The sequence below is a fragment of the Staurois parvus genome, unplaced genomic scaffold, assembly GCF_062004578.1.
Source record: "Staurois parvus isolate SC_StPar_1 unplaced genomic scaffold, SC_StPar_1.0 ptg000380l, whole genome shotgun sequence".
Classification (NCBI taxonomy): Eukaryota; Metazoa; Chordata; class Amphibia; order Anura; family Ranidae; genus Staurois; species Staurois parvus.
Window position 1 is genome coordinate 3206203 of NW_028318176.1, and position 21409 is coordinate 3227611.

At 44.5% G+C, this 21409-nt stretch overlaps 1 protein-coding gene across 4 annotated transcripts; it reads left to right on the forward strand.

Annotated features, from left to right (window-relative positions):
- On the forward strand, positions 1-8421 carry LOC149456046 (uncharacterized). 4 transcript variants are annotated; one of them, XM_089685592.1, is made up of 10 exons: positions 3-142; positions 3700-3808; positions 4292-4459; positions 4546-4743; positions 5237-5419; positions 5506-5629; positions 5746-5945; positions 6021-6227; positions 6494-6635; positions 7570-8421. In XM_089685592.1, exons 2-10 carry the CDS (start codon positions 3725-3727, stop codon positions 8034-8036), a joined length of 1773 nt encoding a protein of 590 aa, XP_089541718.1. In that variant the 5' UTR covers positions 3-142; positions 3700-3724; the 3' UTR covers positions 8037-8421. The 4 variants fall into 4 exon arrangements, with proteins under 4 accessions (XP_089541721.1, XP_089541720.1, XP_089541718.1 ...); XM_089685593.1 differs by lacking the exon at positions 3-142 and adding an exon at positions 3066-3127; XM_089685594.1 differs by lacking the exon at positions 4546-4743 and having other exon boundaries at positions 2-142.
- Positions 8422-21409: the final 12988 nt, after the last annotated feature.

Here is a 21409-nt window from a genome sequence, read left to right on the forward strand (position 1 = left end):
AGTCGATGAGGAAACGCGTCAAGGGGAAGTGAAGTCAAGACGCACACGGGAACCGGAAGTTGACCGGTGGCCATTTTGGATGAGGGAAAGACCATCTAATTTTCCCTGGGCACTTCCTGGATGACAGCAAGGCTATTTCATGGTATTTTAGGCATTTTTCAAGTTGGCAAAATGTAAGCATTCTGATTAAAGGTCAATTTTATGATATATCTTGGCGGTATTACACTATTTTTCCCTTATATGTTTACATTCATATGGAACATGTTTGATGGGGACATATGGGCCCTGATTTACTATTGTGCCTGGGCGCATATTCGTGGGCGAACGTCCAATTTTTATGAGCGACCGTCTACTTTTACCCCGCTAAGAGATTTACTATTGAGCAGCGTCCATAAGTAGACGCCCAATCGATTTTACTAACGAGACACACGCCCGGAATCAGACTCACAAAGCAGACTTGCTAAGAGGCACGTCTAACACCATGAAAAATCACTGCAGAGACATGTTTACTTAGAAATTTGCTTTGCCAAATATCAGGACTTCATTTTAAACAATATCTGCCATTTCAAAAAAAATTAAGAATGTGTTAAAAATTGTTTTTTTAAAGCAAATCAACACAGTAAAAAACTAGACGCCCGTGCAGTGTCTTTGGCCGATATAAATGCGCATGTGCAGAACACATTTTAGAAGTCCTCTGTGGGCGCTTACTTTTTAGCCACTGCTCAATAGTAAATCTTACTGTGGATTCCTCTGACAGCCGACACTCGGTCGCGTCTACTGTGTTTAACAAACAGCACTAAGCATATCTTTATGTATTCTAATTTAATTTCCTTAGTTCTAGTGATTCTATTTTTGTTTCTTATCCTTTATAATTATTTCTGTAATGATTTTACTTATTTCGAAGGTCTAGATAATATTTATTTTGACAGCTGAATGTAAAAATAAAGGTCCGCAATAGAAAAAAAAAAAAACCAGCGTAGGTCCCCCCTCTCATCCATACCAAGCCCTTCAGGTCTGGTATGAATATTAAGGGGGAACTCCACGCTGAAATTTAAAAAAAAAACAGCGTGGGTCCCCCTCAATATCCATATCAGACCCTTATCCGAGCATGCAGCCCGGCAGGTCAGGAAAGGGGGGGGGACGAGCGAGCGCCCCCCCCTCCTGAACCATACCAGGCCACATGCCCTCAACATGGGGGGGTGCTTTGGGGCAGGGGGGGCTCCCCCCCAAAGCACCTTGTCCCCATGTCGATGAGGACAAGGGCCTCTTTCCCACAACCCTGGCCGGTGGTTGTGGGGGTCTGCGGGCGGGGGGCTTATCAGAATCTGGAAGCCCCCTTTAACAAGGGGGCCCCCAGATCCCGCCCCCCCCTACGTGAATGAGTCTCCGGTACATGGTCCCGCGACTCATTCACAAAAAAACAAAGTGTGGTGTAAAAAAAACACAGTACAGGGTCTTTGACAAGTCCTTTATTTTAAAAATGTCCCCCGAAGTAGATCCAACATCAATCATGGCGGCGGCGGCGACCCAAAAAAATAAAAATAAAAAAAAGTTCCGCTCCCGTCGGAGGCTTCTAGCCTTGTGAAAAAAAGGCTAGCTGATAGTTCTTAAATAGGTTAGGGGCGGGGCCAGCCGGGGACAGCATCCCCGTCCCTTACCTATTTGAGAACTGTCACCCTGTCTCTCCACTGAGGCTATCTAGCTGAATGCAGGAGACAGTCTGACAGTTCTTATATAGGTATGGGGCGGGGCCAGCCGGGAACAAAATAAATATTATCTAGACCTTCGAAATAAGTAAAATCATTACAAAAATAATTATAAAGGATAAGAAACAAAAATAGAATCACTAGAACTAAGGGAATTAAATTAGAATACATAAAGATATGCCTAGTGCTGTTTATTAAACACAGTAGACACGACCGAGTGTCGGCTGTCAGAGGAATCCACACTGAGATTTACTATTGAGCAGTGGCTAAAAGGTAAGCGCCCACAGAGGACATCTAAAATGTGTTCTGCACATGCTCAGTTATATCGGCCAAAGACACTGCACGGGCGTCTAGTTTTTTACTGTGTTGATTTGCTTTAAAAAAACAATTTTTAACACATTCTTAATTTTTTTTGAAATGGCAGATGTTGTTTAAAATGAAGTCCTGATATTTGGCAAAGCAAATTTCTAAGTGAACATGTCTCTGCAGTGATTTTTCATGGTGTTAGACGTGCTTCTTAGCAAGTCTGCTTTGTGAGTCTGATTCCGGGCATGTGTCTTGTTAATAAATTCGATTGGGCATCTGCTTATGGGCGCTGCTCAATAGTAAATCTCGTTGTGGGGTAAAAGTAGACGGTCGCTCATAAAAATTGGACGTTCGCCCACGAATATGCGCCCAGGCACAATAGTAAATCAGGGCCCACGGGTCTGTTAGATCAGCTGTCCACCCCTCTGCATGGCAACATCTACCAAGCCGGTTCCAGGCCCACGAGTGGGATAACAGAACCTGGGAAATGTAGGGGGTTGTGACCCAAAGGAGAAAGAACTCCTTATATCAGTGGTCAGTGTAGTGGTCCCTTACATTGGTGATCGATGGGAGAAGGACCCCCTTATATCGTGGTCGGTGTAGTGGTCCCTTACATTGGTGACCAATGGGAGAAGGACCCCCTTATATCAGTGGTCAGTGGGGGAAGGACATTCCTACATCGTCATCAGTGGGAAGACTGCCCCCCTTACAGATCATTGATGTCAGTTGTTACTGAGAGACAGAAATTGTTCATTGCTGGAGGAACCCTAGAACCCTTTGGAGGAACCCTGTCTGAGAAAGGCTGGACTAGGCAGTCATATATTTCTGTCCCCCTTGGTGGGAGTGGAGGTGACCCCTCTATGAGGACATACAGGCCATACACACCCAGCTCAAGGCCGGGGTCACACTACCAGACGGTTCTTGGGGCTGCAGTTCCTCTGAGCTCCACAAGGTGGGGATCTCACTTCTACCCAGACAGGAAGTCTCTATGGAAGACAGGAAGTGATGTCAGCTACAGACAGGAAGTGATGTCAGGTATAACTGGGAAGTTGCTGGTGAGAGGCGAGTTGGGAGGAAGTAGAGAGGAGACATTGCTGGAAGTGGCAGCAGAGGAGGTAATAAGATCTGATTTTATATTTACACCCAGTAACCCCCCGTCACGTCCGTCGTCTTCCTCCATAGTCACTGTGACGTCTTTTATCTCCAGCAGATGATGATACACACATATATAGTGTGGAAACCCAGATTAACCCCTTCAGGGACAGAACATTCCCCCACTTCCGGGGCCGGAACATTCTCCTAATTGTGGAGATGTCACCTTTCCCACCAATCACCTTCTCACCTCAGCCGTCTATACTAATGGAATATACCACTTTTATTAATGGGGGGGGATTATTTAGACAGAGAATATTTACGACTTTCTTTGCTGGCGGATCAAGTACTAGGAGAAGCAGACTTTTCATAGAAAAAGAACTTTGTGATCCATCAAGCCAAAGGGTTAAATGCTCCAGAATCACAAAATCATAGAGAATCCTAAACTGAATGTTCCTCTGTGTGTAATCTCACGGGGGCCGTTCTTCCATGATAGAGACCTTCATATTATTCCTCCCCCCCCCCCCCCCCCATCCTAATATTGTACAACCAGTACAGTCCAGATCATTCTCTGTTATCAATTATTGGTCTACAGGAAACCTGTATAGATCACATGACCAATGAGGATGGAGGAGGACCGGAGTCACATGACTGAGAGGATACTAAACCTCACCCTGGAGATCATCTACCTGCTGGCCGGAGAGGTGAGGAGGATTCTGGGAGGTCACATGACATCACTCTCATCTCTATTAATAAAACACAGACCTGACCGCAGAGGTGAGGGGGATTATGGGAGGTCACATGACATCATACAGACCTGACCGGAGAGGTGAGGAGGATTCTGGGAGGTCACATGACATCACTCTCATCTTTATTAATAAAACACAGACCTGACTGGAGAAGTGAGGGGGATTCTGGGAGGTCACATGACATCACACAGACCTGACCGGAGAGGTGAGGAGGATTCTGGAAGGTCACATGACATCACACAGACCTGACCGGAGAGGTGAGGAGGATTCTGGGAGGTCACATGACATCACACAAACCTGACCGGAGAGGTGAGGAGGATTCTGGGAGGTCACATGACATCACTCTGGTCTAGTCTGGCCAATAGACCATGTTCTTCTTGTAGACATGTAGATGATGTCAGATGATTGATATCGGTTTCTCTTTCTCCTGATCTGTAGGATTATGTTGTAGTGAAGACGTCTAGTGGGGAGCCAATCTCAGGAGGATGGAGCAGGACCCAGAGCCCCACCATGGTGCCTCCCCCTCGTTCTCCCATACCTGAGAGGAACAAAGAGCAGAAGATCCTGGAACTGACCACCATGATGGTCCATCTGTTGACAGGAGAGGTGAGCGGTGCCAGGAATTCTGGGACATTCTCCAGTAACAGACAAGGGATATGTCTGGATGGTGACTGTATCATTGTGTGTGTCAGGTTCCTATAAGGTGTCAGGGTGTCACTGTCTATTTCTCCATGGAGGAGTGGGAGTATTTAGAAGGACACAAGGACCTCTACAAGGACGTCATGATGGACAATCAGCAGACTTTCAAGAAGATTGTAAGGAAGGAATTTCCCTGGAATGAGACTATATTGAACCTTGCCCTGGAGATCCTCAGCCTGCTGACTGGAGAGGTGAGTGTAATGAAGGGGTTAAATCTGACTCGGCTGTACACTGGGAGGGATTCAGAGTCTTTTTAGGTCTTCTGATGTTCTGCTCATCAATAACGACATCCACACAAGTACTATGAATACATGAAGTGTCCGTACTCTATGATATCCGGTTATAGCACAAGATGGCGGCATTAGTTATAAAAGAGAGCAAAGTCAACTTTAGTCCAATCAGTGAGACCCATGATTGCCGGTATGCCACGCCCACTGACCGCTAGATCCATGGGGAACATCTACTGGTGGGTCAGTGAGCCTTACTAGGAAAACATTAGTGACCCTATTATAGGACTTCTAGAAGGAGCTATAAATCCGACCCCATTGTAGTCCTATCTTTGGATGGAGATGTCCGTCCTTTGCTGAGTCGGCACATTGTGGCCAATCCCTGGAGGACACATCTAGAGCTGACCATAGAGGTGAGGGATGATGGGAGAGTGAGATTTATCTTTGTATCACACAGTACAGGACAGGAGTCATGAAGAAATCTACCGACAATGAGACCAGAAGGAGATCTCATCGTATGACCACAAGATCCTCGAGAATCCAGAATCCCGTCACCATCCCCCCACCTCCATCCCTGATCCCTACAGGACAGAAGATTCTAGAAGTCACCAAGAAGATGATGGAGCTGCTGACAGGAGAGGTGAGCGGTGCTGGGAATTCTGGGACATTCTCCAGTAACAGACAAGGGATGTGTCTGGATGGTGACTGTATCATTGTGTGTATCAGGTTCCTATAAGGTGTCAAGGTGTCACTGTCTATTTCTCCATGGAGGAGTGGGAGTATTTAAAAGGACACAAGGACCTCTACAAGGACGTCATGATGGACAATCAGCCGCCCCTCACATCACCAGGTAAGAGGAGACTTTATTGGAAAGGAGAGAGCAGTACGGAGGATCCACCTAGATCCCCCATCATCTGATAAACACATAGATACAATGGATTCAGTCAGTGTGTGTGTTTCCTACAGATGGTTTCAGTCATGGGAACCCACTAGAGAGATGTCCCTGTCCTCTGTATTCCCGGAATTCCACACAGGAAGGTCACACTATCCCTCACCATCATCAGGTAGATGGATCCAGTCATGGGAACCCACCAGAGAAATGTCCCAGTCCTCTGTATTCCCGGGATTCCACACAGGAAGGTCACACCATCCCTCACCATCATCAGGTAGATGAGGAACAATTATTGATAGTTCTGATTTATACACAGCATGTTTGTTACAATGATTTATACTATTTTCAGAGTGGAAACCTTGGGGTTAACAATAACATTGTTAAAGAAGAAATAAAAGAGGAGGATGGGGAGTATGGAGTGATGAAGCAGCTTTCTGAAGAGCACAAGGATCTCTTTGAGGATATCGTGATGAAGCCATCAAGCCCACCAGAGAGATGTCCTCTGTATTCTCAGGATTCCACATTGGAAAACCACAACTATGCACACAATTACAAGGTTGGTTTGATGGAGGATCTAGGCCATGAAAGTGACTCAGCCATGCCAGCCATGTGTGGATCCTACAAGATGGCGTTCTTTCTGTGGTCTTGCATTATTCAAGTGGCTGAAAACCCGAATTCCCAAAACACAATTTTTTTTGCCTAGTTCAGTAGATAATGTAGTTATAACCTAAATCACATTGTGTGAACCTCTCAATAATGCCTCCTCAATCAGTTGTACAACCACTTTAAATCTGATATTTTCCAACCCTTCTCTTGATGTAGAGTGGAGATCCAATCGATATAGAATTTGAGGTGAAATCAGAAGAAGAAGAAGCGTATGTGAGGGATGATCAGCAGTCTATGGAGGAGGATGGAATAACGGGGACATTTATAGAGGAGGACACTCCTACAGAGATCAGCACAGGTGGGTCATGAACACTAAATCCATTCCTCCACCCATACTGCTCACTGATTGGTCCAGAGTAGGGCGGGTTGATATTGTCCTGTAGTAAGGTTGGTGTCCTCCAGTGTTTCCTGGTGGGGATCACTCTCGGCCTCCTACTGCTGTAGAGCGTCTCCTGAACTGCAGTCACCCCTTAATCCCTACAACCCCGCACTGTGAATTCCACTTATCCGCATTCCGGGCCCTTCCTGCCTTGCACCGCACTTTTCCTTGCCTTTCCTTTCCTGGATTCCTTTCTCTGCTTCGTTGTACCAGTCCAGCTGTAGCCTGCACTCCTGGAGCCCACCGCCATCCAGTTTTCAGACTGTACGGAGGGTCCACCATCTCCATCCATTCATGATTGGAGCTCAGACTGTTACATGGGGATAATAATGTGATCACATCCTCCAGCCAGAAAGTGATAATGAGGGAGGAGCCAATAGTCCAATGATGGTGGTGTTTAGGGTCAGGATGGGGGAGGAGCCAATACACCAATGGTGGTGGTCTTCAGGGTAGGGGAGGAGCCAATAACCCAATGATGGTGGTCTTCAGGGTGGGAGAGGAGCCAATAACCCAGTTATGGTAGTCTTCAGGGTCAGGATGGGGGAGGAGTCAATACCCCAATGATGGTGGTTTTCAGGGTCAGGATGAGGGAGGAGCCAATACCCCAATGGTGGTGGTCTTCAGGATGGGGGAGGAGCCAATAACCCAATGATGGTGGTCTTCAGGATGGGGGAGGAGCCAATAATCCAATGATTGTGGTCTTCAGGATCAGGTTGGGGGAGGAGCCAATATCCCAATGATGGTGGTCTTCAGGATGAGTCCAGTCTTCCTCTTGGTTGTCTTCTCCCCATCCTCACTCTCTGACCTCTGGTGGGGCTCCTGTCTAGTAATCCTCTTTGTCTTTGTATTTTAGTCCATGGCAGGGAGATGAGAAAAACCTCCGAGGATTGTCTCACTTTGCCTCCAGACTGGAAAGTAGGAGATGAGGACATCACACAGAATCCAGAAGACCCCACCACCTTGTATATCTTTGTGGTACCCTATATTGTGAATGTACCATCGTATCCTGAGGAACCTCAGACTGTGCAGGACCGGGCCATCCTTCCAACAGTGAAGGGTTTCTCCTGTCCTGAGTGCGGGAAGAGTTTCCGCTATAAATCCCGTCTTAACGCTCATAAAAGGTCTCACACTGGTGAGAAGCCATTTTCCTGTCCTGAGTGCAGGAAATGTTTTTCAAATAAGTTCTATCTTTCCATACATAAGAGATCTCACACGAGGGATCCATGTCCTCAGGATGAGAATTGCCCATCACAGAAGTCCTCTGCTTACAGTCATCTGAGATTGGACACGGAGAAGAATGAACTTTCCTGGTCTGACTGAGGGAAATGTTCCTCACTGAAGTCCTGAGTGCGGAAAAATGTTTTTTAGAGAAGTCGAGTATTTCCAAACATCAGAGATTTCACATGGGAGAGAAACCACGTCCCTGTCCTGAGTGCGGGAAATGTTCCTCACTGAAGTCCCGTCTTCTTGTACATCAGGGGCCCAACACAACCCTGGAGGTGTATTAGTGCCTTGAGTGCGGGAAATTGTTATAACAATGGAACGCGTTGTGTATTGTACGCCAACCAATAATGACTCCGCCACCACATTCCAGACGGAATCTTTCCGACCAATCGAATTTCTGCCTTTATTATTTCCTGATTCTATGACTGCAATCTTGTCCGAAGTAAATTTCTAATAAAAACTTTATTGAATGAACGATAAATGGTGATTGTCGGTGCGATGATGGCAAACTGCCGTACCTACACATTGCTCCTAGGTGGCGCTTTACAAGTCTTTACAGGTCATCAGTTTAGTGTTGATTGTGAATATTGGGTGTAGAATTATCGCTCTCATTCCAGCCTAGGAATATGTAACCTGCAGCACAAACGACGTCTTCATACAGCGGGGAAAATGAGGATTTGATCCCCTGCAGATTGTGTAGGTTCGCCCACTTACAGAGAAATGAAGGGTCTATAATTGTTATCATCGGTGTATATAAATAATAGAGACAGAATATCAACCAAAAATCCAAAAACAACACCATACAAATGTTATAAATGGAGTTGTAGCTCTGGGAGTAAAGTAAGTGTTTGATTCCCTACCAACCAACAATGATTCACGCTCCCACAGACTGGCGATGTGCTCATGTGGTACACAGATCAGTCCTGGCAATGTAAGAAGGCGCTCCTAACGACAACTCGTTCTGTGTATAAAAGACGCCTGTCCACAGAATCTCTTTCTTCCATTCAAACCTCACCACCACCATGGGCAAGAGTAAAGAGCTGTCAAAGGACATCAGGGACAAGACTGTAGACCTGCACAAGGCTAGAATGTGCTACAAGACCATAAGTGAGAAGCTTGGTGAGAAGAAGACAACTGTTGGAGCGATTATTCCCAAATGGAAGAAATACAAAATAAACCGATCACCCTCAGTCTGGAGCTCCATGCAAGATTTCACCTCATGGGGTAAGGGAGATCATGAGAAAAGTGAGGGATCAGCCCAGAACTACACAAGAGGAGCTTGTGAAGGATCTCAAGGCAGCTGGGACCAAAGTCACCAAACCAACCATTGGTAACACAATACGCCCCCATGGAATGAAATCCTGCAGCCAATGAACATCTAAATGATTCAGAGAAGGATCGGGAGAAAGTGCTGTGGTCAGATGAGACCAAAATTGAGCTCTTTGGCATTAACTCGACTCGCCATGTTTGGAGGAAGGAAAATGCCGACTATGACCCTAAGAGCACCATCCCTACAGTCAAGCACGGAGGTAGAAACATTATGCTTTGGGGCTGTTTCTCTGCTACACACTGACTTTGCCGCACTGAGGGGTCAATGGACTGGGCTATGTAAAATCTTGGATGAGAACCTTCTTCCCTCAGCCAGAACACTGAAGATGGATCATGGATGGGTCTTCCAACATGACAAAGACCAAAAACATATCACCAAGGCAACAAAGGAGTGGCTCAAGAAGAAGCACATTAAGGTCATGCAGTGGCCTAGCGAGTCGGAAACCTTGATGCTATAGAAAATTTATGGAGGGAGTTGAAAGTTCGAGTTGCCAAACATCAGTCACCAAACCTTAAGGATTTAGAGAAGATCTGTAAAGAGTGGACCAAAATTCCTCCTGAGATGTGGGCAAACGTGGGAACCAACTAGAAGGAACGTCTTACCTCTATGCTCACCAACAAGGGTTCCTCCGCCAACTACAAGGAACATCTCACCTCTGTGCTCGCCAACAAGGGTTCCTCCACCAACTACAAGAAACGACTTACCTCTGTGCTCGCCAACAAGGGTTCCTCCACCAACTACAAGGAACGTCTCACCTCTGTGCTCGCCAACAAGGGTTCCTCCACCAACTACAAGGAATGTCTCACCTCTGTGCTCGCCAACAAGGGCTCCACCACCAACTACAAGAAACGACTTACCTCTGTGCTCGCCAACAAGGGTTCCTCCACCAACTACAAGGAACGTCTCACCTCTGTGCTCGCCAACAAGGGTTCCTCCACCAACTACAAGGAATGTCTCACCTCTGTGCTCGCCAACAAGGGCTCCACCATCAACTACAAGAAACGGCTTACCTATGTGCTCGCCAACAAGGGTTCCTCCACCAACTACAAGGAACGTCTCACCTCTGTGCTCGCCAACAAGGGTTCCTCCACCAACTACAAGGAATGTCTCACCTCTGTGCTCTCCAACAAGGGCTCCTCCACCAACTACAAGAAACGGCTTACCTCTGTGCTCGCCAACAAGGGTTCCTCCACCAACTACAAGGAACGTCTCACCTCTGTGCTTGCCAACAAGGGTTCCTCCACCAAATACAAGGAACGTCTCACCTCTGTGCTCACCAACAAGGGTTCCTCCACCAACTACAAGGAACATCTCACCTCTGTGCTCGCCAACAAGGGTTCCTCCACCAACTACAAGGAACATCTTACCTCTGTGCTTCCAACAAGGGTTACTCCACCAACTACAAGGAATGTCTCACCTCTCTGCTGGTCAACAAGGGCTCCTCCACCAACTACAAGAAACGGCTCACCTCTGTGCTCGCCAACAAGGGTTCCTCCACCAATTACAAGGAATGTCCCACCTCTGTGCTTGCCAACAAGGGTTCCTCCACCAACTACTAGGAACGTCTCACCTCTGTGCTCGCCAACAAGGGTTCCTCCACCAACTACAAAGAACGTCTCACCTCTGTGTTCGCCAACAAGGGTTCCTCCACCAACTACAAGAAATGGCTTACCTCTGTGCTCGCCAACAAGGGTTCCTCCACCAACTACAAGGAACATCTCACCTCTGTGCTTGCCAACAAGGGTTCCTCCACCAAATACAAGGAACGTCTCACCTCTGTGCTCACCAACAAGGGTTCCTCCACCAACTACAAGGAACATCTCACCTCTGTGCTCGCCAACAAGGGTTCCTCCACCAACTACAAGGAACATCTCACCTCTGTGCTCGCCAACAAGGGTTCCTCCACCAACTACAAGGAACATCTTACCTCTGTGCTTCCAACAAGGGTTCCTCCACCAACTACAAGGAATGTCTCACCTCTCTGCTGGCCAACAAGGGTTCCTCCACCAACTACAAGGGACGTCTTACCTCTGTGCTCGCCAACAAGGGTTCCTCCACCAACTACTAGGAACGTCTCACCTCTGTGCTGGCCAACAAGGGTTCCTCCCCCAACTACAAGGAACGTCTCACCTCTGTGCTCGCCAACAAGAGTTCCTCCACCAACTACAAAGAACGTCTCACCTCTGTGTTCGCCAACAAGGGTTCCTCCACCAACTACAAGGAACGTCTCACCTCTGTGTTTGCCAACAAGGGTTCCTCCACCAACTACAAGGAACGTCTCACCTCTGTGCTCGCCACAAGGGTTCCTCCACCAACTACAAGGAACGTCTCACCTCTGTGCTCGCCACAAGGGTTCCTCCACCAACTACAAGGAACGTCTCACCTCTGTGCTCGCCAACAAGGGTTACTCCACCAACTACAAGAAACGTCTCACCTCTGTGGTCGCCAACAAGGATTCCTCCACCAACTGCAAGGAACGTCTCACCTCTGTGCTCGCCAACAAGGGTTCCTCCACCAACTACAAAGAACGTCTCACCTCTGTGTTCGCCAACAAGGGTTCCTCCACCAACTACAAGGAACGTCTCACCTCTGTGCTCACCAACAAGGGTTCCTCCACCAACTACAAGAAGTGTCTCACCTCTGTGCTCACCAACAAGGGTACTTCCACTAAGTCTGGTTTAGCTTGGGGATCGAAAACTTATTGTACTCACTGAACTGCAACTCCATTTCTAACATTTGTATCATGTTGTTTCTTGATTTTTGGTTGATATTCTGTCTCTATCGTTAATATACACCTATGATAAAAATTATAGACCGATCATTTCTGTGTAAGTGGGTGAACCTACAAAATCTGCAGGGCTCAAATCATTGTTTTCACCACTGTATATAAACAGCCATGACACACGCATTCACATAAGGGCTCAAAAGTGTGCAGGAAACTTTCACTTAATTATCCTCCGACATGATAGGATATTGTTGTGTCATGTCTTTAATGAGACATCATGGCCCTGATTCACTAAGATGTGAAGATCAGCAGAGTCTGACCATTCAGGCAGACTCCGGTCAATCAATCAGTCGTCTGACCAGCGTCTAGCAAGCTCATTAACGAGCTTCTACTGACTACTTTGCTATTACTAAATGTGGTATCCCGTCTGGCACATGTTTAGGTGCAATACCGGATATGTTCGCTACATGGCGCACAAGCGCGGGCTTTATTAATATTGGCGTTTTTATGATGGCAAAAGAGAATTCTTAGAATGTAATAAATAGTACACCTGTATTAGAATTTTCTATTTTCTTCTATTTCTTTTTTTTGCTGTGTCTCCAAAATGATCAGGAAACTAATGCATTTACTAATGAATGTCATACATTCTGTATTCAAATGTTAAACATTTTCACACTTATATCTCAAATAATTTATATACTTCTAATTTCCAAATATAATTATATATCTTCATTCTCTTTAATCACGTAACTATTCTATGGTAAAGACAAGTGCAGCGCTATAAATGCATGTGATCAATAATGAACGCATGTAAAAACCAAAAAGTGCAAAGAATTGCAACAATGATGTAATATTGTAAATGGTGCTAAAATAAGTTCATAGAATCATTCCTGAATAATGGAATGTCCTTCGTGTGAGAGTACCAACTCAGAGAGTGCCTATGAATGGCACGTGTGGTCTCTCCATGACGGACAGTAGTGCATGAACTCATGAAAGGTAAACCACCCTTGGGACACTCACCAGAACAAAAGTATTAATGTGCATGGGTTATACACATCACACATCTGGGGGTGCAGTGGTATGCTGGCAGCTATGGGTTAGTCATCCAGCTCCATCCATCCATCCATCCATCAGGGTGGGTGCCCAAATGGTCCTGGGGAGGAATTGGCTCAGCCACAGGACCCAGAAAGGTGCTCAATAGTGTAGTACACTGTCACAAGGGTGGATGACCTTTCACGAGTTCATGCACTACTGTTCGTGGTTATATTTATCTTGTGTAATACCATTTTAGTAGTCTATATCATGTGACCAGCGCTCGCTCTATCATTTTTAAACAATGTAACTATTCTACATTATAGCTCAAACTGTGTCTCCCACAGTGGTTTAGTGGTTAGAGCTCAGCACTTGGGTCATGGGTTCGAATCCCAGTCATGGCTACAGCCTAAAAAATGGAGATCAATTTTTTGGGTTGTGTCAGTGCCAGGAATATTGATCAATCAATTATGATTTTGCCTAATGACTAGAAAGTGGATGAATGTTACCTATGTACTCTTCTGCCAATTAGGAAATGTGCAAGTTTCATGCCGTGTATATTTCATTGTAACATTTTTCTCTTTTAAATCTGTCTCCTTATACAACTTGACCCCTTCCCCCACCCCATCATCACCTGTCCCATATGCAAATCTATGGATCACCGCCCCACTCTTTAACTATCTATTTACTGATCAAGTGAATGTGTCTCATTTTCTATCAGCTACAGCTCAGATCTCACATTATTATACAATTGCTGATTGTATCTCACCACTAGTCTGATTGAATTCACAGTTCCTGGTCAGTCCCGTTCCCTGACCTCTAATAACCTTTAGGGCCAGTTCACACTACATGTGTTTCAGTTGCTTTTTCGGCATCACAAACGCACAGAAAGAAGGTTATGTGGTTGTCAATGTCATAGTTCACATCAGCGCTTGCATTTTCAGTGCATTGCAGGTGCTGTAAACAAAGTTGACCACGCTGCATTGTTTCTGCACAGAACTGTACTGGAACACATTGAAACGTCCTTGAATGTACTAAAACGCACATGTCCCTAACTACATTGAATACAAAGAAAATAGAAAAAAATAAGTGGAAGGGATACAAAAATGCAATGTAAACATGTCCAAAACGCATCCAAAATGTACTGGAACACAATAAACATGCATGCCAAAAGGGCATGAAAAAAACCCATCAGGAACACATCTAGACTGTTTCTATAGTGTGAACCGGCCCTTAGGACTTGTTCACACCATTGGTGGTGCAGAAACGCATGCAAGAATACACATTTTCCAGCACAGCAAAGAAATGCAATGCTCTCTGTAGATGTGCGCAGGTACCATGATGAAAACGTTATTGCACCTACACACGTCTATTAAAAACAGCCCCATTCACAGCCACAAAAACGCATGGCACCACAATACTGTGCGGTTAGGTGCGCAACACTTGGAAAATAACATGCCTGCAGTATTGTGGCATGTTTCCACATGTTAAGCAGCCCATTGAATTCAATGGGCTTTGTGAAAAAATAAATATAACAAACACAAAATGCCACATTCACACAGGTCCTCTGGCCTGTACAGCATGAATGAGTGGGTTGTTTATGTGGCTAGAGCCACCTGTTACACTATGGGGACACAGCAGCTGTATGAACATAGGTTTTAATCTGACAAGTGTGAAGGCGTGGGGAAGTGGCCCTGAATGCAGGATCTGCAGTATTCACATAGTGTAACATAGGTTGCATGCTAATGGCAACAGCCACGAAAACCAAACACTGATTCGCACTCTACAGGCCACAGCACCCATGTGAATGAGCCCTCAATTACACAACGTTTGATTTATTAACTCAGTACAGTTTTATCATTTGGATTGAACAGGAATTTGTTTGTGATTGTGTCCATGAAGAAAATGTTGTGTATTGTTACCATATATATATAATTTGGATATTTTCTCTGGTGGTAGGGGCCTGTCAGGTATGCTGTATGGGGCCCCGTGATATCTAACAGTGGCCCTGGGTGTATGCTTGTGTCTGTGCCACCTGTATAGTTAGGAAGAACAATAAGTTCTTCTATGGAGTATCTTGAACCTCTGCTATGTACCTCAATGCATCTAGGGATCAGCCACGTTTTCCTATGAAAAATAACAAAATTCTTTGTAATGTTTCCCCTGAAGCAAGCGTGAACTGACCCCTTCATATTATAAAGCAGACCGAATTGGCATTTTCCACAATTATGCATAGGCCAGATCTGTGTGCCCAGATAGGACCTCCTAGTGGCAATTCTATGGACAAGGTACACTTTTCTGTATGCCTGATCTTTATTGAGCTGCAATAGTCAATACGCTGCAATGGGCAGAAATATTTGGAAACAAACCACATGAGCTCAAGTATCCAAACATTAATGTTCCTTCATAGCAAACCTCCATGATGTACTGTATGGGCCTGGCCCACTCCAAATGAATGCATTGTTCTGGTAGGTCCTCCTATTACAGACTTTAGCTACTTGTGGAGGACATTGCACTGACTTTTCCTCAGATTGCATATTATCTGGCCATCTGAAGTCTCGGGAATACAATCAAGAGGATCTGACACTTTTTTAAGGTAACAAAAAATAGTCTTTAATTGACTGAACATAAAAATAAGCCAACATGACTAAAACATATCTTGAAAATATGGGGACTCTGATATCCAGCGACAGTCCGTTCACGAACGAGAAGCAATTCTGCACCCCTAAAACCAACATAGAGGAAAGGGATGGTCAAATTGCTGTGCTGCTTCCAAACCACCTCTGGCATGCCAGGGTCTTTATGCAGGTCCTCGATGCCAGTTCTTGCCTGCGGCCACAAAATATCCACTGGCCACAAGTGAAGGTGAGTGGAGGACGTGAAGGTGGATTTCTACCAGCTTCAACCGCAAGCAGTACCACTCCTGAAAAATGAGAGCAAATAATCATTGACACGTCATCATGACAGTCAATTCTCAGTGCAGGCTATCTAGAGTGTCTTTCCTTTTTAACCATTTCAAGAGTTCAAGGAAACATTCTTGGAGCATCTACTGTGTTTGGAAAGGCCCAAGGTCCCCCCCTCCCCCAGGCACACTAATGCTTACTTGAAGTGGATCCCCATCCTGATTTCATGATGTGCTTGAAAAGCTTGCCTCTATGGTCTACGTGGCTCATGAAGGAGTGTTCTTGGGATCACACCAAAACAAGGTGCTTGTTCGGGGAGCAATGGACAGGAGAGAGGGGCCAAGGAATGCTGGCATGGGAACAGCTAAATGAATGATTTTGGCTGCTCTGTGGTAAGCGGCTGCTTTTTAAAAGTCAGCAGCTACCGTTTTTGTAGCTGATGACTGTTATTTTTTGATAGGTGGAGTGTAAATCCGCTTTAAATGTACTGGACAGCATTTCTGACAAACGCGGCTTAAGATATGGTGTGGCCCTAGGGTCAATGTGTGTTTAGAATACTTCCAAAATGCACATACAAAAACACTACATCCAAATGCATGTTCCATTTCTATAGCATGTTAAACAGAAGAATAACGCACTTACATAATGTTAACATGCGCAAGTAAAAGTAGACAAAATCCACATCCTTTTATTCTGGCTTCACATACATGCATTGTGGTCTAACACCGCACTCCTGGGCAAATCACATGCAATTTGTGTGCGTTGCAATTAGAGACAAACATTTTGCACACCTCAAATTGCACCGCATCCGGGCCAAAAATGTGCAGGACCCTTTTTCAGGGTATGCACATGGGTGTGAATATGCGATCCAATTTGGCAAATCGCAATACGCTTTGTGTACCAATTTTGGTGTGTTGTTAACTTCACCTAGAAAGCCGCAGCAGGTGGCATGAAGGGGTTGCGGTTGTGATGCGGTGCAGCGCTTGCACAGAAAACACTGCAAATTTCACATCGCATCTATGTGACACCAGAATGTGCCAATATGTGGCTTGACAAAGCACAGTGGTCAGTGCAGATTATTTTCAATCCATGTTTTTTGACACTTTTCATTCACTGGTTTAACTCAGGTGATCGTTAATCACAATTATCTCCGGAGATCACATGCAGCCCCTCAACCATCTACACATATCTCTGGAAATCTATACAGATCTCCTTGAAAAAATGTCTCCTCTCTTCTTCGGAAAACAATTGTCCTCCACCTCATAAACAGGGGGACAGAGAAGACTTCTCCTTGATAAGTAAAATCAGATTAATTATCTGTGCTTAATAAACATACACCAATACTGCAAATGCATTGTATTGTCCAAGGCATTGCACACTAACGCATTGCACACTAGAAATGTCAAATGCGTTAGTGTGTACAGTGCATGACTGTAAAATGCTTTAGTGCACACTGCAGTGTACAATGCATTGCACACTGTAATACACTGTACAATGTAATACCGTGTACACCAACACATTGTAGACTGTAATGCAGGCCATAGATGGGTCGAAAATCGGCCGATTTTTCGGCCGAAAATAAAATCGGCCGATTTTCGGATCATTAGTGGGCTATTTGTTCGGCCGTTTTTCGGTATTTTGGCAGATTTTTTTTATCGGTAAAGTTGGAAAAAAAATCGGCCGATTTTGCCGATCGGCCGATTTTCGCGGCAATAATGGGCAAATCGGCCGATTTTTTACCGATAAAAAATCTGCGCATGAGCAGTGACCTGCAAGAGGAAGACAAAAAGAAGAAGAGGATGAAGAAGAGGATGAAGAAGAAGAGGATGATGATGATGAAGAAGAAGAGGAGGAAGAAGAAGAAGAAGAGGATGATGATGATGATAATGAAGAAGAGGATGATGAAGAAGAAGAGGATGAGGAAGAAGAAGATGATGATGATGAAGAAGAGGATGATGAAGAAGAAGAAGAGGAGGATGATGATGATGATGAAGAAGAGGATGATGATGAAGAAGAAGAGGATGATGATGAAGAAGAAGAGGATGATGATGAAGAAGAAGAATGAAAAATAAGAGGAATTCCAGCCCGGCAAAAAGTGTCCCTGCAGAGAGCTCTGCTATTTCTTTGACAGTTCTTTGACAGTTCCTTGACATTTACAGCGGTTGCAAGATTGTATCTATTTGTTTCCGAATAAAAACATCTGTATCCTAAATGGATACAAATAGATACATTGTTGCAACCTCTGTAAATGTCAAGGAACTGTCAAAGAACTGTCAAAGAAATAGCAGAGCTCTCTGCAGGGACACTTTTTGCCGGCTGTAGACGGGATGAAAATCGCCGATTTTTTTTACCATTGCTGGTAACGTCGACCGCTTGAACGACCGATTTTTCGTTTTTTTTAAAGAAAAATCGGCCTTTTTTCTCCCCGTCTATGGCCTGCATAATGCACTGTACACTGTCATGCAGGATAGAGCTACGCATTACACACTGTGATACGCTGTCCACTGTTATGCAGAATCCAGCAACGCATTGCACACTGTAATACCATGTACACCAACACATTGTAGAATGTAATGCATTATACGCAGTATACATGTCCAGATATTCAAAGATTAGCCATGAAGGCCTAGCTGGTTACCTATTTGGCGACCGCAGATAGCCGAATAATGCTACACTGCATCCAGGCAGCTCTGGGAGGGCGTCATATGACATCCTGGCAGAACGCGCTCTCCGTGATTGCTGTGTCCTAAGGACACAGCTGATCACGTGATGTGGTAAAAGGCCAATCACAGCGGCTTTTTACCATGTGATCAGCCATGTCCAATGACACGCTGATCACCGGGAAATGCATTTGCCGGGTCTTGGCTGCACTTTCATCACGCTGTCAGAATGTGTGGAAAGTACTGCCGAGAACCAGCAGTTATCAGAGCAGGGGTCAGCACCGATGATCAGTGCCCACCAGTGCCACCCAACAGCTCTGCCCACCTGTGGCCAGCAGTGCCACCCACCAGTGCTGCCTCATCAACGCACATCAGTGTTGTTAAATTACCAGTTTACCAAATGTTATAATATAAACAGACTTTTATTCATTATGAGCTATTTTGTTGTTTATCGAGCAAAAAGTAAAAAACACACAGCAGCAAGTCAATACCACCCAAAGAAAGCTCTATTTGTCTGCAAAAACTGATATAAATTTAAGATGGTTACAATGTGGCATGACCGCACAATTGTCATTCAAAGGGTAACAGTGCAGAAAGATGAAAATTGGCCAGGACAGGAAGGGGGTAGGAGTACCCAGTAGGCAAGTGGTTAATATCATTGACCCATCAATACCCAGGAGCTAATGTACAGATAAGTAGCATGTGCAGCAAGTGAGATTCTGCTAGGCCCCACCCAAAAAAATTGCAATTACCTGTCCCTCACATGTTATAAACATATTTGCAATGGCCACACTTACTTTACATATAAAGATCATCTCCTCAGTTGAGAACTGTGCTCTCGTCATGTCCAAATGCCAACCAAACTTACAAAATATTTCCAACTCCAGAAACCTCCAACCACTGTCATCCACTTACACTCCCCACAACCACTTCAGGGTGCGCACGCACGTGATGACAGACTTCCAGGATGATAGCCATTCATACGCCATGGGGACACCTGTTTGGCGCTTGTTTGCAATCACACATTTTTTGTACGCAATCGCGCATTTTTTATGCGCGATTATGATAGCTTTCGCGAATATGTGTTTCTTATTGATTTGTTTTTTTAACCTTGGCTAATATTTGTTGCCAAAGGCCAAAAATCAACAAAGTGTGGACTATTTTATTACTGTAAATCGAATTGTAGAAAACCTGTAGCTGGCTGCACAGTGAATGTGACATTCATTAGTACATAATATTGTGGTGCAAGCGGGTTTTTTATTTTTATTTTTTTGGTTTTGAAAAAGCCAGTTTGCACACACTTGCATATTCACGCTCTTACAAGCTACATTTGAGCAGATTATATTAAGTATACAAAGTAACTATTAAGGTTGTTCATATATTGAACATAAAATAAACACAAAACATCGGTCAAACATTTATTGATTAAATATATCTTCATTTATTTGGTCAGCAGGAACAAGTAGGTACAGTCAATATCTTGGTGAGTCACAAAAATAGGATTGATGTGGCAAAAATAAAACACTCCTGCTCATAAGAGCTTACAATCTAAAGATACTTCTAGTGAACTGTGTGTGCTCAGGTTATAGCAGGAAACAAAGGGGAAGATGAATCAAGTAACATTTTCGTGCATATAAGATTTACTTACACAATCACTTAGTATAAAGATCCATTCACAAAAAAGGTCTACAGATCAAAATATCAAGAAAACAAAGCATGTGAAAAAAAAACCCTCCCACCTCTACAAATCCCCTACACATACATTTGTCAGCAGGTTTGTCAGAAAAATGCATTGGAGTCTAAATAAGCAAGCAAAATTAAAACAAGAGCAGATTTTAAACAAAACGATTGACATGTGTGAGGCTTTCAATGCAAAGAGAAAAAACACAATCATTGTGCAATAACACACAAACACACTTTACAGGGCCAAAAATATGCAAACATTTCCAGCCCACTTCCAAACACAGCCTGAGTGGTGTCTGGGGCAATTCAGCACAAAATCTCTTCTTCCCCCAAACCACACCATGCAAGGACTAAGGCTGGCCATACATTATACAATTATCTGCAGATTTTTGGTTTAGATTTACCAAAAACCATATAATAGGAGGACAAACCTAAACAACACTTTCAGCTGTATCCAATTAGGCAGGCCCTTGCACTACATAGTTGAAGGTAAATCTAAAGGAAATTGGGCAGAAAATCTGCAGATAATTGTATAATGTATGGCCAGCCTTAGTCACAAACCACCCGGCCTAGTAACAGGCCAAATCACTCACTACTGCACGTCTTTATATAAGCTAGGTTGTATTTGGAGCACGCCAAACAAGGCCCCACACCCAATTAAGCCACACCCACCACTGACCTTAATTTGGTCAGTGAAAGTGTTTTCACCTGATGAATCCGCTTCCTACCTGCATTAACCCTTGGTATACAGGCCCCACAAATCAGAAAGATATATACACTGAAATGTACATGTGCAGCATACAACAGAACATTGAGCAGGGATGTGAAAGGGAACCCCAATTGGAACCGTTATTGCTACTATGGTCACAATTCCCTCCAGATTCTCGCATGAGTTAAGACAGTCACATGACCACATCTTGTATGCAATACTGAAAATGACAAATCGATTTGACTAGTATGGTGAATTTCCCATCAATTGGTAAAACACTCCAGAAATCAAACATCACCAAACATTACACTCTGGGCAAAGCTGATTTACAAATCCTGCAACTTACAATAAAGTTGACCATTTCAATGCAATTTTCAAGACATCTGACACAGATCTCTATGCAAATTGCCACTAAAGTAGTACATGT

Bases quoted from the DNA above. Each gene is read 5' to 3' on its own strand.
- LOC149456046 (XM_089685592.1), top strand. From the start codon at position 3,725: ATGAGGATGGAGGAGGACCGGAGTCACATGACTGAGAGGATACTAAAC. The intron at 6,228-6,493 runs GTTGGTTTGATG...CTCTTGATGTAG, and splicing joins ACTATGCACACAATTACAAG to AGTGGAGATCCAATCGATAT. The intron at 6,636-7,569 runs GTGGGTCATGAA...TTTGTATTTTAG, and splicing joins TCCTACAGAGATCAGCACAG to TCCATGGCAGGGAGATGAGA.